This window comes from Haliotis rufescens, unplaced genomic scaffold (assembly GCF_023055435.1).
Source record: "Haliotis rufescens isolate VD_foot unplaced genomic scaffold, xgHalRufe1.0.p SCAF_26, whole genome shotgun sequence".
Classification (NCBI taxonomy): Eukaryota; Metazoa; Mollusca; class Gastropoda; order Lepetellida; family Haliotidae; genus Haliotis; species Haliotis rufescens.
The window spans coordinates 912,962-931,247 of record NW_025963957.1 but is presented as its reverse complement, the minus strand read 5'-3'; the positions used below and the strand labels follow the sequence as shown (position 1 = coordinate 931,247).

At 38.5% G+C, this 18,286-nt stretch overlaps 1 protein-coding gene across 2 annotated transcripts in view; it reads right to left on the bottom strand.

Moving 5' to 3' along the window:
- LOC124128322 (adhesion G protein-coupled receptor B1-like) overlaps positions 1-18,286 on the bottom strand; it is a 70,875-nt gene continuing 52,589 nt past the window's right edge. Inside the window, exons 18-29 of one of the 2 annotated variants that reach the window (XM_048402413.1) lie at positions 12,954-13,063; positions 11,803-11,896; positions 11,244-11,376; positions 10,702-10,771; positions 10,170-10,236; positions 9,484-9,560; positions 7,987-8,122; positions 7,133-7,165; positions 6,515-6,574; positions 5,519-5,580; positions 5,268-5,347; positions 1-4,920 (exon numbers count right to left, since the gene is read on the bottom strand). In XM_048402413.1, the coding sequence (XP_048258370.1) occupies positions 5,308-5,347; positions 5,519-5,580; positions 6,515-6,574; positions 7,133-7,165; positions 7,987-8,122; positions 9,484-9,560; positions 10,170-10,236; positions 10,702-10,771; positions 11,244-11,376; positions 11,803-11,896; positions 12,954-13,063 (882 nt within the window). In that variant the 3' untranslated portion in view covers positions 1-4,920; positions 5,268-5,307. Of the gene's footprint in view, positions 5,348-5,518; positions 5,581-6,514; positions 6,575-7,132; positions 7,166-7,986; positions 8,123-9,483; positions 9,561-10,169; positions 10,237-10,701; positions 10,772-11,243; positions 11,377-11,802; positions 11,897-12,953; positions 13,064-18,286 lie in introns of both variants that reach the window. The other variant, XM_048402412.1, reaches the window with a different exon arrangement.

The window sequence follows — 18,286 nt, the reverse complement described above, 5'->3', positions numbered from 1 at the left end:
CAGACAGTTTATTCAGTAATTTAGGCATCAGGGCCCATGATACAATGCAGATTGGATATTAACATTTGTCTCTTGATGAACATGATTAGATTTTAAATCAAGTTACACATTCCGCTTTATAAAGACATGTTTTAAGAATATGGAAACAGCATGGATCATACCAGGATTTTCAGAGTTTCAGCAGATTTATCATTTAAAATACATTGCAACATATGGAGAAATTTATACCTTAAATGGGAATACGTTTCACACATAAGTAAGACATGGTATTTATCCTCTACTTCTCCGGATGTACAGTTTGTACAAATAGAGTTCACAATATCACCGTTTTTGGACCTGCGACATATATTTACATTACATTTATGAAATGAAATAATAACAAATAATAGATTTCTCACATCTGAAACCCAATTATTTTTACCACTATCCTCAAGTACCTTTAACATTTTGTAACACTGATATGGGTATCTATCAGGCATCATTCTAAGTAACTTAATCCAATACTTAATTACCCTTAATTGGCTGGCTACAAAAATATTACTAGGGCCTGTTTCACCAAGGATTACCTTGTTTGTGGCAAACTTACCAACACCTAGAAAACATTTAAAATATGTAGTGTGAACTTTTTCAATTGCAGCGTAATACTTTGCACCCCATATTTCAGAACCATACAATAGTATAGGCATAATTTTGCATTAAAAAATGGTACATTCTGTGAAAAAAGACACAACTATTTTTCCTGGATAAATCATAAAGCGGCATAATGGCTTTCGACGCCTGAACAGCTAATTGCTTACATGCCATAGACCATGACAATCTACAGGAAAACATAAGACTTAAATATTTATAGCAAGGGACTACACTCAAGGCAGACGAACCAAGCACTTGTCATGTTTTGCAACAATACCACCTTTTCTAAAAACTACAACATTGGTTTTATTCAGATTTACTTCAAGACTCATTTATCTGTTTTTGCAAGCCATTTACAGAATAGGAAAATTTACAACAACATCAGCAAAGAGAAGGAGCATAGTGTCCATTATTTCTTGGGTTACAAATATCTCATATAAAAAATATAAACAACAACGGACTTAAAACACAACCTTGTCGTACACCGGAGGATGTTGTAAATCAGCAGTCCGTACGTTCATTATTGACCTTAATACATGCGCTGACTGATGCATACATGTTTTTAAAAAGTACAGACATTTACTATGACATCCCTTAGTAATAAGTAAATACATCAATGTTTTTCCTATTAACAAAGTCAAAAGCTTTTTTAAAGTCAATAAATACACAATAAAAGCGACCTCTGGTTTTGCAGATATATTTAGATGAAAGAGCTTGTAAAACAAACAAATTATCAACAGTAGAATAGTTTGGTCGGAACCCTGCGTGAGACTCGGACAGTAAATCATTTACTTCCATCCATATTCTCAAACGTTTTTCTTTGATTGACTTGAAGATGTTTCCCATAACATTTAATAGTGAAATGCCTCTATAATTAGTTGGTTCAAAAACTGACCAAGATTTATATAATGAAAAAATCATACTTATATTCCACGATTCTGGGAAAACACCCATGTCTAAAATCTTATTGAACAATAATTTCAAGTACGGTGAAAAGAGATCCGATGGTAGTTTAAAGAAATCAGGGGATATCCCATCTTCACCTGCGGACTTGTCCGTACTCAGATTATTGATAGCGTCCGCGACCTCTCTTTCAGTGATCTCACCTGACAAGAGTTCATCCGAAAAGGGTAAATCATTACAGTTATCACATGTATGAGAGAGCAGAAACTCCTCCACAACACAATCAAACTTATTATTATCAATTCCATGTAAGGGATTACGAAGATCTCTTAAGTAAATCAGCCAGTCACTTGGAGATATATAACTTCTCAGTGGACTTCTCTGTATGGCCTTTTTCCCTGTCTTCCCAAACTGTTATGTACTGCTTTACTTTTGAATCACACTTACAACTTATTTCTAAATTTATTCAAAAGTCTCTATTTCTCGGACTTTTAAAACTCGCACTCCTTATCAAACCACTGAGGCTGATATCTTTGTCTACCTGAACCTGTATTTGCACTGTGCAGTATGATATCTGTGAGCTTACATACTGCAGCATTTACATTTTGATCTACCAACAATATATATTCTTAAAACATCACTTTACACATATCTTCGCGGAGATACTTAGCATAAGATGAAAACTTCTGAAGATACTTTATATTTAGGAACATAGGATAAATTAACAGAGGCAGTGCTTTCCTTGTAGACTCCACCAGTAACAATATCCTTGAAACTGCATAACATAGGTAAGTGATCAGACTCTGTGTGTGGTGAAACTGACATTTCTAATACATTTGGAAAAAACACAGTAGATACAATAAAATAATCTACAACACTGCAACCTGTATGGGAGATGAAGGTAAAGTTACCAGAACTATCTAGTACAGAACTCCCATTTACAATATGTACACCAAATAGCTTACAGAAGTCCAATAGACTTCTACCAGAATTATTAACATTTGCATCAAGAGAATTTCTAAAACAACTAACATAATCTGCCTTGTAATCTTCATCAGTGGGGTAAGTATTCAAACCATCATCCAAAAAATAATCTAATTCACACCCGGTTCTAACGTAAAAATCGCCAGACAGGATAAATGTACATGTTTCTCCATAGTCATACATAATGTGCATCAGTTGTTGGTCCAAGTGATCAATGCCGTTTTCTTCACTGTTACTGTACATCGGTGAGCGTTCAGGGGGGATATAAACAAACACCAAGAAAATGGTAAATGGAGACAACTTATCCTTAATTCTGAAAAAAAGTTAGTATTCCAGTGGCTGTAAACTCTTTCAAAAAGATGTGTCAACGTCTTTCTCACACATACTGCTAACCCTCCAGACAATCTACCTCGACTGGAAAACCGCTTTAGGTTACAAACAAAGGTACCAAAGTTACATAATAGTTTGTTCAAAACGGTCTTGGGATCAATACACATGGTTTCTATAAAACAGAATATAGATATATCTAAATTTTCACAGAATGAAATGAAGTCAGCTGACTCTTCTTTAGACACAAGTCCATAAATGTTCCATGTACACACATTAATAACAGTGCTTACATTATACTGTGTATTATTATTACTAGTAGTTGTAGTAGTAGTATTCACAATATTCTAGTAGTAGTAGTAGTAGTAGTAGTAGTAGTGGTGGTAGTAGTAGTAGTAGTAGTAGTAGTAGTAGTAGTAGTAGTCTATAACAATAACAATATGCCTGTTATAAGTGTTTGGAGAACTGACACCGTGTGCTGTATTTGACAAACGAATTACATCGTCTATTCCGGTGTGCGGACTCACTGGTAGAGGATTGCCATCTGTAGCGATGAAGCTGCCGACACTGATGGTGTTGTTTACACTTACACTATTAGAAAGTAAGACATTGGGGCCTCTGTCTGGGTGCTGTCCCTCGGTTCAGATGTTCCAGCTGATTTAGAACCCCAGTTCCAAACCTGCTGTATATCTGAAGCCTCCCCATCCCACGTATATACAGTGCCGTCAATTATCAGTTTGTCATAGCTGAGATAAGATATCTTGTTTTTCTCGCGTGCCTTCATCATCAAAGGAACCAATTGAGAACGTGTCTTTCTCACTCAGTGAAATCTTAATTGACCCCAAAGTCTTTTTTTACCTTTCAGATATTTCCGAGCAGCATCAAGAACCTGGCATTTATCTTTTCAATTTCACAATAACTGGTCTCTGTCCGGATTTAGAGCGTAATCTGTGAGATCTGTCTATACTCACTGGTGGTTCATCATGTTCGAAGTGAAGTGAAGTACGCATAAAATCTCGGACAAAACGTTCACTGTGAGCCGATGTCGGGTGACATTTGCACCTGTGAGAATGCACGGGCCGGTGTGAGGTCATCACCTCGGGACAGGTGTTAGGTAATACCTCATGCTATAGGCCGTTTCATACATGCATGACAACACACGAATATTTTCTGAGTTTACCATCATTTAACCAATAAACGTACACTTTATGTGTCAGTGTCAGTTAGGAAAGGCTAGATAAGGTCAATTTGCTTAACTTTGATATATGCTATTTTCATAGCCCTATGACTTGTATTTATTAAATGAAGCCAGAAAAGCAGTGTTCTAGCATTTCCGACAGTACTTTACAACACAGTCCTTTACATGAGTACATACATGTACATGATACAATTTATAAACATACAAGATGGCAGATATATAATGTATGCAAAATGTTCTATTTAATTTTTTCAATTTTACTGAAAAGTTATACAATAAATCTGGTCACATAAAGTCCATAAAGTTACAAAACTATTTCGCACATTTTAAAGAGATTGGGCCAGATGATAAATATATTAGAATTGAGTACTAATAGACGAAGCCCTGCAGGCTATCCGTTCCAGACTTTACAACACGGAATAACACATCTACACCAAAATGATCACAGACAGCAGCACCCAATTCATCAACAGCAACTTCTTCACATGAGGAGACAAGATCTAGGATCTCATGGAATCCCCTCTTAAATCTAAGATGATGATAGGCTGATGGCATGACGAAGCAGGCTTTAATCGTTTGATGTGGATGGCAGGTTTTGTGATGTTGTTTAGTGGTTGGCGGCAAGGCACATGGGGCTGGTCCAATGGAGCTGGTGACAGGGGCTTTGTTGAATGTGATCTCAAATGGCGGATTTGGAGTCTCTTTTTGTCAGTTAATCTTTGGTGTTTGTGGTCGGATATCTTTATGTTTCTCCGATGTATGTTTCGTCACATCTGCATTTGATCTTGTGGGTAGGGTTTGGTTGTCCTAGGTTTTCCTGTTCTTAGTTTTCCTATGTTCATGGTTTTCCTGTTCTTAGTTTTCCTGTTCTTGGATACCTATATGATGTCAGTGTGATATACTGATTGTTTTGCATTATAATATAAGCCAGAAAAGTATGTTTGTTTGTTAAACACCACAGATAGAGATATTCCACCTACATGGCGGTGGTCTGTAATTAATGTCTGAACCAGACATCCAGTGTTTGATATTATGGGCATCGATCCACGACAATGGGATACGGTGACATGAAACAAACCAAGTCACATCCTAACCACACGATCCATTTGGTCGCCTTTTACGCCACGCACAGACTGCTGTGGAGTTATATTCTTACCTTGAAAATAACAAAACTAAAATGTAATCTAATTATGAATTAAACCGATTCACAAAATCCAAATAATACTCAGTAGATGGTAGTTCCAAATGTAGAGCCCAACAAATATTCACTGGTTTGAGGCAGACTGTCGGTGTTTTTTTGGAGCCCTGAAATATCAATTTATTATTTTCAGATTGTTTCTTCCTACAAATATATTATTTTTAGTTTATGTTGATTCTTATGAAGTGGTTCAACTAGATAATTTCCTTCAGTAGAGGCACAACTATATCCAAACCCTTTATTTTGTACAAATTTGTATAGGATAGAAAGAATCGTACGTTTGTTTAGCTTCCTCTGGTGAAAGCGTCGCCAGAATATTCCCAGTAGCATTTTCCGGTGGCTGTAAAAGTATGTCTGCGTATTAGTTATCAGGTGCCATACAACACTAACATTTAAAGAGGATCTGCTTTTATTTCACTGTTAATTCCTTTTACCTGAACCTGCAACGCTGTAAAGATACGGCAGCGAACATGTGATGTATGTTGGAAGAAGGCGCATGAGGTGATATTGGAACAAAGATTTAGTTTGAATGTTCAGTGAAGTACCTAGTCAACAACAGTTTGATTGTTCGATCCATGTTATCGCCCCTCACAGCTATGATACATGTTGGTTGCTGGGTACCATCTCTAACCATGGAAATCCCAAGTGGTGAGAACGACTGGTTGGTTGGTTTGTTGTGTAACGCCGAACTCAGCAATACTCCAGCTATGTGACGGCGGTCTGATAATAATCGAGTCTGGAGACAATCCAGTGATTGACATCATACATATCGATCCACGAAATAGGGATCGATGACATGCATCAACAATGTCAGCGAGCCTGACCACCCGATCCTGTTAGTCGCCTCTTACGTCAAGCATAGTCGCCTTTTGTGAGAACGAAGGAAGTGGGATTCCATTATACCCACACGAGTCTACGGTATACTTTCATTCAGTTCATGTACATTGTATAACCATGTTGGTAAGTTGGTTGGTTGTTTTTTTAAAGCCGCTTTTTAATATTCCAGCTATATGACGGCGGCCTGTAAATAATCGAGTCTGGACCAGACAATCCATTGATTAATATCATGAGCATCGTTTCACCCAATTGGAATCGATGACATGCATCAACCAACTCAGCGAGCCTGGCCCCCCATGGATATACAGGAGGCGGTTATGGGCAACCAACCCTAAAAAGTGAAGATAAACATTGCATTGACGGTTGCAGCAAACTCGCCATGGATTGCACACAATTGAATCATGGGGTAAAAAGGATATTAAGAAAAAACGTCATACATATTTAGCGTCGATCTTTGATTGCAAACTGGGAGAAGGCCAAACAGCATTTTCCCGTGGCTGTAACAATATCATTGCATTAGTTATCAGATAACATACAACACTAACAATTATTGGGGATTTGATTATATTTCACTGCTGATTAGTTCTTACCTAAACCTGAAACGCTGCGAAGTTACGAGTAAGTGAGTGAGTTGGGTTTATTGCCGCTTTTAACAGTATTCCAGTTATATCACGGTGTGTCAGCTTAATGTGGGAGGCAAACCCGAAGTGATGCAGGTTTACCACTTCGGTGAAACTCACGAGCACGGGTATGGTGCTGACAAACCTAGAAACATAATCGGGGCGTACCGGGATTCTATTTTATTCCGCTGTCAGCAACATTTCGGCTATATGATGGAAGACCATACATTATCGTGTCTAGGTCAGACAAACCAGTGACTGATATTATGAACAACCCCGTCTCGTCGGGGTACTACGACTCGCAATCAATAACTTCGCCTCGCTACAACAACAAGATGAAATGTGCACCGCGTGACGTTAATTAGATCACATGCCTCATTCAAAATATCATCCTAACAAGATTATCATCCCCGGTTAAAGTTTAATCAGACTTACCAATTCCAACTCGGCTAAAACATACAAAGATGTCTGAAAAGAAGAAGTACACGTTCAATATGTTTTACCCGAACAGGATATCTAAAACTAACTAACTGGATATTATAGATATGTATACATGTTATTGAGAAATAAACAGGACGAATTCAGAAGACAAATGTTCCATATCACTTCTTGTTTTACTTTGTATAATCCTGGCAGATTTTAAAATACAAAACATATAAAAATATTCTCATCAATTCCAGGTTTTAAAAATGGCATAGAGACCAAAAAAAATATTTGGCTTTTTAAACCACATTTTTGTGCACCTGGTGTTGCTTTCAAACCGGGAATGAAAGAAGACAAGCAGATATACTAAAATAAGAGTAAGTATATAATCACAACCAGGAAGGCATTGTCACGTATATGATCACGTTTACACAATGTTAACCAGATGTAACCCCCCCCCCCCCCCCCACGGAAGCGTAGTAGGGCCACGGTGAACATTTTTTTGTCTAAGTATCTCCTACGTAGGACTTACTATCTCTTACGTAGGACTTACTATCTCCTACGTAGGACTTACTATCTCCTACGTGGGACTTACTATCTCCTATGTAGCACTAAGTATCTCCTACGTAGGACTTAGTATCTAGTACGTAGGACTTACTTTCTCCTATGTAGGACTTAATATCACCTACGTAGGACTTAATATCTCCTACGTAGAAGATACTAAGTCTTACGTAGGAGATAGTAAGTCCTACGTAGAAGATACTAAGTCCTACATAGGAGATAATTAGACAAAAAAATCACCGTGGCCCTACTACGCTTCCGTACGATAACAACCTCAAGTAAATGTGTATGAAATGTATACAAACCTGGACCACGCCAACAATGGAAAATAGGACATCGATAGTTTCTTGAGAATATACTGTAAGCAATGACAAAAGAATTCCAATTCCAGTTTCCGTACCAAGCCTCAGTGAACGAAAAACTGACCTGCAATAAACTGACCTGCAATAAGCATATTTTTGTTACTGATATAATGACATGACTGACATACAAAACATACTTAATACGATTTCGAGTTGTGTCATATTGTGAAATTCTTTATATATGTACACAAGTGAATCGTATTTTTAATATACGTGTTTTATGGTAGACATGTTGAGGACATGTCCAAATTTGACGCATAAGTGGCAAATTGATTTGCTTTTGAATGTCTTTGTGGCGGATGCCATCGATTTAGGGGTGGGGTTTGGGGTATGCTCATGATACTAACACCTGGTTTCATCTCTATTTGATGGGTATTCATAAACACATGTTAATGATGTAGTCGGAATCATGCAATCGACTGCTTTTAGCAGATATTTCTTATCAATATGGAGAGGGTCTTGGCGCTTTTAATCTGTATGATTGTGAAAAGTGGTTTGTCCCTTTTATCTAGAACTTCAAAACAAATATTTTTTTCAGAATGTAACATTATTAGTATTCTAGTAAGGATTATGCCACTTTCATTTTCGGAAAATTCTTTCTTACTGCATTAGAACTTTAAACCAGAAGGACCCAAGACATAGTGCATTAGAAAAATGAAAGTCCTTTTTCAATAGTAGAGTTTGTTGGTTTTGCCACATTTAAACAACCAATCAACGAAGGGAACTCATTCATAAGGTAACCTTGTAAAGAGATAAATTGATTCTACTTGGTATCATGACAAACTGCAAAGTATGGACCAGTTAAATCTAGTGTTCAGTGTTATTTTGTAATCCCCAACAAAAGCATTTGTACTACAATGTCAACGTCACCTACATTAGAGGGTTTACGCCTTATGTTTAGTTCTTTGTTTAGAAATAACAGTTTTGTGTTTAAACAACTTCTCCAAAACATTCATTCTTATGTTTTTATTACGATCTGCACAGACATGTATCTGTCGGTAGATAATCTTATGTACGATGGCATGTAGTTAGTTCTGTACGAAACGTTACGGAAGAACAATCTTTAGAACAGTCTAGACACGAATGCATATGCCTCAATTTTGTTCGTTTCGTCTACTCTTTGCAATTGCTTTGTTTTTTAAAGTGAATGTAAGGGACCTGTTTCGTAAGCAGTCATATCAAAGCAATTGGGCGTGTCTTGATTCACCTACATGAATAGCAAATTATATCATTACATGTCATTATAATAAAATCATTGTCACTGAGTAGCCGTAAGTCTTGGTAAGGCATACGCACACACACACACACACAAACACACACACACGCACGCACGCACGCACGCACGCACGCACACACACACACACACACACACACACACACACACACACACACACACACACATACGCACACACACATACACAGTGTCAAATGCCGCCGTACCTGTATTTGTTAACGCATTTACATCTTTTGCCTTCTTTGCCTGTTATGCCCACAATGATACACAATATAACCTGTACCTGAAACGTATATGGAACAGATATAGATATTGGGTTTCATGAACACTCTATAATAAGCCTTCTAATTATTTACACACGTGACCTGAAAATAAAAGAGACCAGTGCATTCACCTCATCATTTTCGTATTGAGGTGAATGCATACAGATTCAGAGTGACAATGAAAGACAAGAGGATAGACTTCAACCTTTCCCTAGTCAACTGTCCCATAACTGTCGAGCAACACTCTTGTATCTACAGCCTCTGGTGTCTACATTTCACGGCTTTTGAGGTAAAATCAATGAGCTTTATATACTATTGCTCAAAGGGTCTGTGATGAGGTTTACAACATTGAAGGCCTCAGTAAAGATTTCAAAACGCTGTATGGTGGAGATGTGGAGCCTGTTTTCCAAATTTGCAAGTGTTTGTGGCGGATACCACCATTGGGTGATACGTTCACCTGTTCAACACCTGGTATCATCACTATTTGATAATGATTCAAACACATGCTTACGATATAGTCGATATCGTATAAAGATAATCGATATCGTTTAAAGATGTGTTATGATATGGAAAAGAGCTTCGTCGCTTTTTTTATTTAATTCAATCGATTATTATGAAACAATCCTCACCACGGCCACTGCTAGTAGAGGAATGATAAGAAGATATAGAGCATTGTTTGTTGTTGATGGAACACACCTAGAAACATTGAAAAATTGCCTGGAATTACAACAATGTGATGAACATTATGCGGGACATTAATGTACATTGAGATTGTATTTGGTTTTGTTTGTTTACTTGTTGCTTAACGCCGCAACCTATAAATCATCGAGTCTGGACCAGGCACTGTGAGCAATGATCCACTCTGATTGATATTGTGAGCACTGATCCACGCCGTCTCAGTGATCAACTGCCCGATCCATATACGTGTGTGTGTGTGTGTGTGTGTGTGTGTGTGTGTGTGTGTGTGTGTGTGTGTGTGTGTGTGTGTGTGTGTGTGTGTGTGTGTGTGTGTGTGTGTGTGTGTGTGTGTGTGTGTGTCATTAATTCGTTTATGTTATCAAAAACGCCTGTTCATGTCAGTTGGCTTAATAATTACCTATATCCCTGAGATTATACAGAAAAGTGTGCGTTGATACCGTGATGCTAGATATTCGTACTTACACGTCGTTGGACCCGTAGCCTGACTTGCCTTTTACTGATAAGTATATAATGATGATTATTAACGGCAGAGCTGAAAAGATAGGACTCATGGATAATGTTCCTGATCGATTTAGAAAGATAATACTAATAATGAAATGTGGGGACAGTATATCAGCTGTGTCATACATTATACCGGACACCTGACATGTCAACACCCAACCCAATCCCTCTTGACATATAAATATAACATTGAGATTAAGTTACAGAAATATTTGTATAATATATGATAAATTGATATCTTATTTTGTTAAAAACATCCGTATGAATCATTAAGCTTTGAAAAGTTATGAAGTAAATATGCTACAAGTTTCAAGTTAATTGTAACCATTGTCAATTAAGGACGACAATGTATGTCCGTTGACATTTCACAGATTACCTATCATTCTGCTGACGTAACGTGAACAAGTTGTGTCTTCATGAACAATGGATAATGTCTTATCATGTGTTTCAATCAATGAGTATCGATGAAAGGCAATAATCGAAAAGTATATATAATACTTTACCCAGTGATGCGATAAGCATACCGATGGCGAATCGTTTTGCCTGTTCTACAGTTGAAAGACTCAACGAAAGTGTCAGAAACGACGTCGTCAGAAAGAAAAAGTTGATGCAAATGGCGATGTTAGAACAGATATCCTGGAATTAAGATCTTAGTTTGGACCATGATGAGACAGCTAGCATACATCATACGAGGAGACGGTGTAACGTAATTAAATCTGCCACAAAGGTTTACAACGAACTTCTACAAACATTGGCCATGTACCGACCTGCTTTGTTGGTAAATGACAATCACTGATTTATGACGATGATGTAACGATTTTGAATAATGTACATGATATTGCAGTTCAATATTTCTCCATTTTGTCAGCTAGATATTTTCGGAAGTAAAACAGTTTGGTCAGGCAAAGTAAATAATATTTTTGCTCATTATTAGAGAAAAAAACACGAATCTGTATGAGAGAACATTTTAACTAATTTGACGCTTATTGTCCAGAACAAACATTTCCGAATCCCTAATGTACATACGAAAAGTCAGGTGATGTGTATCTTATTCATAAGTACCTTATTTTCTGACGACGTCCCACCAAACACCAACAGGCCGTACGAAATGGCCACTGAACTGTGCATACTTAACGCAATTAAATGCTCCGTTCGACTGAAACTCAAAAGTTGCATTTATGAAGTTGTTGCTGACATGAACAGAGTAAAATTGTTGTTTGGATTGATCATATTGCAGAATAATAAGTGAGTTAGGGCTAATGAAACCAATAAATGTTCATATACTTTCTGCAGTATCAACCTTCATTACGAAACAAAGAGCATTGATGTATGGAAGTTAAACACTTATAACCAGACGTATGAGTGACAGAATGCAGGGGCTATGCATCTTCCACATGTAATATGCAGCGGGGGACTTGATCACAATCTTGTAGCAGACTAATTGCTGACGGGCCCACACTCAAAATCAGCTTCTCTCGGCTCTTGAGGCGATGATGTAGCCTAGAGGTTAAAGCCTTCGCATGTCACACAGAAGGCCCATGTTAGAGTCCCCATGTGGCCACACACATACACGTGCATGCACGTCGCTATTTTTCCAGCAATCATCCAGAATGCGACTCCACCTCACCTCACCTCACCTCACCTCACCTCACCTCACCTCACCTCACCTCACCTCACCTCACCTCACCTCACCTCACCTCACCTCACCTCACCTCACCTCACCTCACCTCACCTCACCTCACCTCACCTCACCTCACCTCACCTCACCTCACCTCACCTCACCTCACCTCACCTCACCTCACCTCACCTCACCTCACCTCACCTCACCTCACCTCACCTCACCTCACCTCACCTCACCTCACCTCACCTTGTAAATCAGACATGTGCTTTTGAGATTTGTGTTAAAAGGTAATTGGGATTCAGGGGTGAGCTGAGACACCGAGTGTAAAAATAGATGGTATTTGGAATTCAGACTTGTGGTGGTTGGCACCCTTACATGGATCGGGTGGCCAGGGTCTGTGACTTGGTTAATGGTGTGTCATCGTCCCCGGTGTTCACAATATCAATCACTGGATTGTTCCCTGTTCCTTACTTACAGGTCAGTGTCACATAACTAGAATACTGTTGAGTGCGCCGTAAAACAAACAAACAAACAACTCACTCTCTTGGTACTCAAAACAACGTTGGTGCGAATTAATCTATAAATAGCTCACTTTTGTTCCGCCAAGAAATTCATGATCGCCATTACTACCACTGCCAGGAGAAGGATTCCAGCCACGATCTTTATAGCCAGAATCATTATCTCTGGGATCTTCACGGTGTTCTGAAAAGAACAACAGTTAAAACATATGGCTTAAGTCTGTTGATCATGCATACAGAAATGAATCTCAATCGGTAACACAAAACATGGATAAATAACATGTATTCCTGGGGAAAATAAGTCGAAACATTTCCTTAAAAATGGCGCCCAATCACTCTCTTCAATACCTCGTATAACATAGCGTCAGCATTAATTGCAAATAGAATTTTTAAGTATAAGTGTTAGTGAAGATCAGAAAGTTTTGTCCCGGGAAGATATATAGGGGAAGTTACAAGATTAATATATGACTTGATGGAATATAATAAATATAACAAATACCTGGATTACTTATGCTGATTGACTTTGAAAAAGTTTTTGATTCTGTTGATAGACATTTCATTTTGAATACATTTAAATTTTTCAACTTTGGTCCAAGCATAGTAAAATGGATCACATTTTTAAGCGATATTCAATCAAGTGTATTAGTCAATGGTTTTGCTAGCCTTTTTGTAAGATAACAAGAGGTTGTCGCCAGGGTAATCCAGTGTCACCTTATACATTTATTATATGTGCAGAGATACTTGCAATAATGATAAGAAAAAACAAAAGTATTAAGGGAATAATGACTGACAGTATTGAACATTTACTAGCACAATTTGCATATGGTACAGCTTTGATGTTAAATGGATCTGCAAAAGGCCTCTACAATGTGTTAAATACACTAAACGTTTTTGCTATAGGTTTTCAGGATCAAACGTTAATACTGACAAATCCTCACTGATATGGAATGGTTCAAAAAAGAGATCACGATATAAGCTCTGGAAAAACTTATTTACTTAAACTATACAGATCTATTTGAAAAAAATGAAAGAGAAATGAATGTATGGAGAGCAAGATTATTGACTCCAGTAGGTAGAAATACAGTTTTAAAATCACTTTTGTTATCAAAATTATATCCTGTGTTATCAGCGCTGTTCTAGTTACTCAAAATGGCTATTACCGTCATTGAATTCTATCCAAAACATTAACAGATTATGGATGGTAGATGCTAAGTATGTCACTGATGAAATTATTCCTGCTGTAAACAACTACTTTCTTTTGGATGAAACAGGTGAAATATATTCTTATGAATCTTTTATTGATATATATGGAATAACAACAAATTTTCTAACATATCAGGGCATAGTTCGATCAATAATGCAATTTAACCTATTTAGACATACAATGTTTCACTACTCACAATGTGTAATCAAGGCCGTAAACTCTTTTATAACACACTCTTACAACCAGCGGTTATAAAATGTCATGGAATGCTTAAATGGGGAAAAACGTTACAGAAAGTATTTACCGATAGTGGGTGGGATGCAATTGCATGGCAACAAGGAGATGGTTGCAGTTTGGGAATATCCATTACATATTACTTTCAAATAAATACTTACATAATATTGGTTACAAAGATTCACCAAGTTGCAACTTCTGTGGTAAATATAGTGAAACTTTTGTACATGCATTTTATGATTGTGAATATGTTGCTCAGATGTGGGAGTTTGTTCTCAACTGGTTAACGACATCTGTGGAAGGAAGACTTGATTTCGGAAAGAGAATACTTTATTTTGATTTAAGGGGATGAATAACAACTCTCTGAATGTAGTTATATTACTTATCAAATTTATTGTTTTTAAACAATCACGAAAGGGTTTTCAGCTGAAGTTGAAATATATTCAACGTGAAGTTATTAGATACTTTAATATGACCAAACTAACTGCATTCTCAAATTGCAATTATACAGCTTTCTTTCCGTTCTGGTCTTCCTTCCACACACTTTTCAATCCTAGCAACGAATATTAGTATGATATCATATTTTATGATTGTCTATATTTGCAATATGTCTTGAATGTTTGATGTAAAGGGAGTGGATTGAATAATGTATAATTGTTGAAATATTACACATTGTAACGATGTATTAAAAAAACAAAAAATACAGTTAAAACATATGCGAATATAGAGCACTAGTCTGCCTCACAGTCCTTACTATTTACTCCCGCAAAGTCCTTACCGTAATTCTATAGTCATAACTAAAGCAAGTCTGCATTGTCCACAGATACTGAATCTCCCATCTCCCTGGGCCTACTTTTCAACTGAAGTATACTGAACAACAAAAGTTCCTGTGACAATGAATAAGATTTAATGCAAAGTTACGTTTTTAACCAAATCTGAAACAATTTCGGTTTGCAACAGATAAAAGACTCCTGTAAGTGTTCAAATGGTTTAATTGGCCATACTGACTTCTGAAAATGCGTGATTTGATAACAAAAACTTGAACATGCCAAAATGTCAATTTACAAATCAATAGCATGTGTGTCCACCTCTGGTTGCGATGCAAGCAACACATCTCCGTCTCGTGGAATGGACTAGGCGTCGCACAAAGTCCTGTGGGATATCTGTCCATATCCATATGCTGGAGCATGTTTCGAAGTTCCTTGAGTGTCTGTGGAACAAGTGGTTGACGTCGAAGGCGCCGATCCATCTCATCCCATGTGCTCGATTGGTGAGAGACCAGGGGAGCGAGCCGGTCAGGGGATAACATTCACGTTGTTTTGTTGAAGAGAATACTGAACAAGTCGAGCAATATGAGGCCGGGCGTTGTCATGTTGAAAGGTAATGCCTGGGCCATGACGACGCAAAAACGGTAAAACAACAGGGCCGATAATTTCGACGCGGTACCTCTACCACTATCAAACGGGTCCTCTGTCTTGCTGTAATTCCACCCCATACCATAACGCTGCCGCTCCCGAACCGATCTTCTTCCATGACACAATGATTGACGTAACGTTCACCTCGACGTCGGTACACTCGAATCCGTCCATCGCTGTGGCTGAGGTGAAAACGAGACTCGTCAGTGAATAGAACTTGTCCTCACTGCAAAGTCCAGCGTAGACTCTTTCTGCACCACTGTAGACGTGCTTGACGGTGGTTTCCTGTCAAACTGGGACGTCTGGCGGGTCTTCTGGCGACAATCCCTGCACATCTGAGGCGGCGACGTACTGTTTGTGAAGATATTCGTCGAAGGCCAGGGATGCTTCTTGCAGTCACTGTTGCTGGCTGGAATCGATTTCGTAGTTGTCTTGTCGATTATTGGTTACGCGTGGCCTGCCACTTCGAGGGTGGTCTCTGACTGCATTCGTCTGTTGTCAACGTTGCCATAAACACCAAATGGTGTTTCTGTGGACGTTAAATTGTCTTACAAAATCAAGTTGACTCGATCCTGCTTCAAGCATACCAATGGCTCGCAGACGCTCATTTTCGGACAGGCGTGGCATTTCGTAATGTTGAATAATTGGTAATCTTGTTTGTTTTTGTTGTCAGCACGATGCTGAACAACGCATATGGAATCCCGTTAACGCAAAAAATTTTATACCCATTCTTGGGTAGTGAAATGCATGGGGCTTGCATAAAAGTCAGAACGATGAATTGCAAAATAACTCGAAATCCAGAAAAGTGTATGAAACATCAATACGGTACTTGACCATGAATACCCTGTACCCAACAAAATCTGAATTTTGTTTATTTTAAGACCCATGACGGATGAAGTTCTTTAAGAAACTATCATGTAATTTTGTATAGAAATGTCTCCAATACACGTAGGGGGACAAACCGTGGAAGGAACAGCGCAAGCATGGTCTGCACGTGCTACATTTTGACCATGTTCATTCAATGACAAGATGCGCTACTCAGCAGATGTTAAACAGTTGATGTTAAATGTGTATGATTTCTTTAGAAGTGAAGCAGAAAGAGTAAAGCCTTTTTATGCAATTAATAAATTCTTGAAACGAGCTTCAAAAGCTCTTGGTATGTCCCCTCAGAAACTTAAAAATGTTGTTAGTCGACGAGGTACAAAAAGTCAGGCCAAGGAGGTAGGGAACATGTCAAAACCACGCAAGATTGATAAATTAGACAGTTTTCAGAGGGATCAAGTCAGACGTGCAACTGTTAAACTGCACTCAGAAAATAAGTACCTGTCCCTAAGAATTTTGAAGAAACACCTTGAAACTGACCATGATTTACGTGTTACAAAGTACAGACTATGGCAGCTGTTGCATACATTTGGTTACAAATACAAAAAGATAACTGGAGAAAATAGGGCTGTGTTGTGTGAACGGTCTGACGTTGTTCGTCTCCGAAATCATTACTTTCGTACCATCAAGCAGAAACGTGAAGAAGGATATGAGCCCTTCTTAGATTAGACATGGGTAAATGCGTCACACACAGCCAGCAGTCAGTGGGCACCCAGTGGTGACTGTAAGGAGTCTGGTAGAAAGTTACCAATGGGAAAGGGTGAAAGACTCATAGTTCGCCATGCTGGTTCTGCTAGTCAGGGTTTTCTCCCAGACTGTGACCTCGTCTTTAGAGCCAAGCTCAAAGACAACAGGGACTACCACACAGAAATGAACGGCAATGTATTTCTGGAGTGGGTGAAAGATAAATTAGTCCCTGCTTTGCCTACCAAGTCCCTCATTGTCAAGGACAATGCACCGTATCATAGTGTGCAGGATCCAGAAAGCAAGACTCCAACCTCTAATAACCGTAAAGGAGACATGGTTACTTGGCTGCAACGGAGGAACATTACCTTTCCTTCTCGAGCGACAAAACCACAGCTCTATGAAATCATCAAAACTATGAAACCTGACCCCGTGTATAAAGTTGACAGTTACATCAAGGGTCAGGGTCACGCTGTCTTACGACTGCCACCTATCACTGCGACCTGAATCCAATCGAGTTGGTATGGGGCATCGTCAAGGGTGACGTTGGACGATCGAACACAACGTTCAAATTACGTTGAACAACTCGTAAAGGAATCCCTTGGTCGGGTAACAGTAGAAACATGGAGGCGTTGTGTGGCCACGGTCGTTGACGAGATAGAGCCACGTTATTTGTCACTAGATGGACTACGGCCAGCAACAGTCCAACCTATAATAGTGGCAGTCGGTTCAGGCACCAGCAGTTCCGACGACGAGATCTATGGCATGAGCGAGTCAGATTGCGACTGAAATTATCATGAGACGGCCCCTCTAACGCTCTGTCATTTCCCCTACCACAGAACATGCAGTGACTGCGTGCTTGCCCTTTGCCTTCCACGGTTTGTCTCCCCTACGTGTCATGTACACATTTCTATACAAAATTACATGATAGTTTCTTAAAGAATAAATAAACAAAATTCAGATTTTGTTGGGTACAGGGTATTCATGG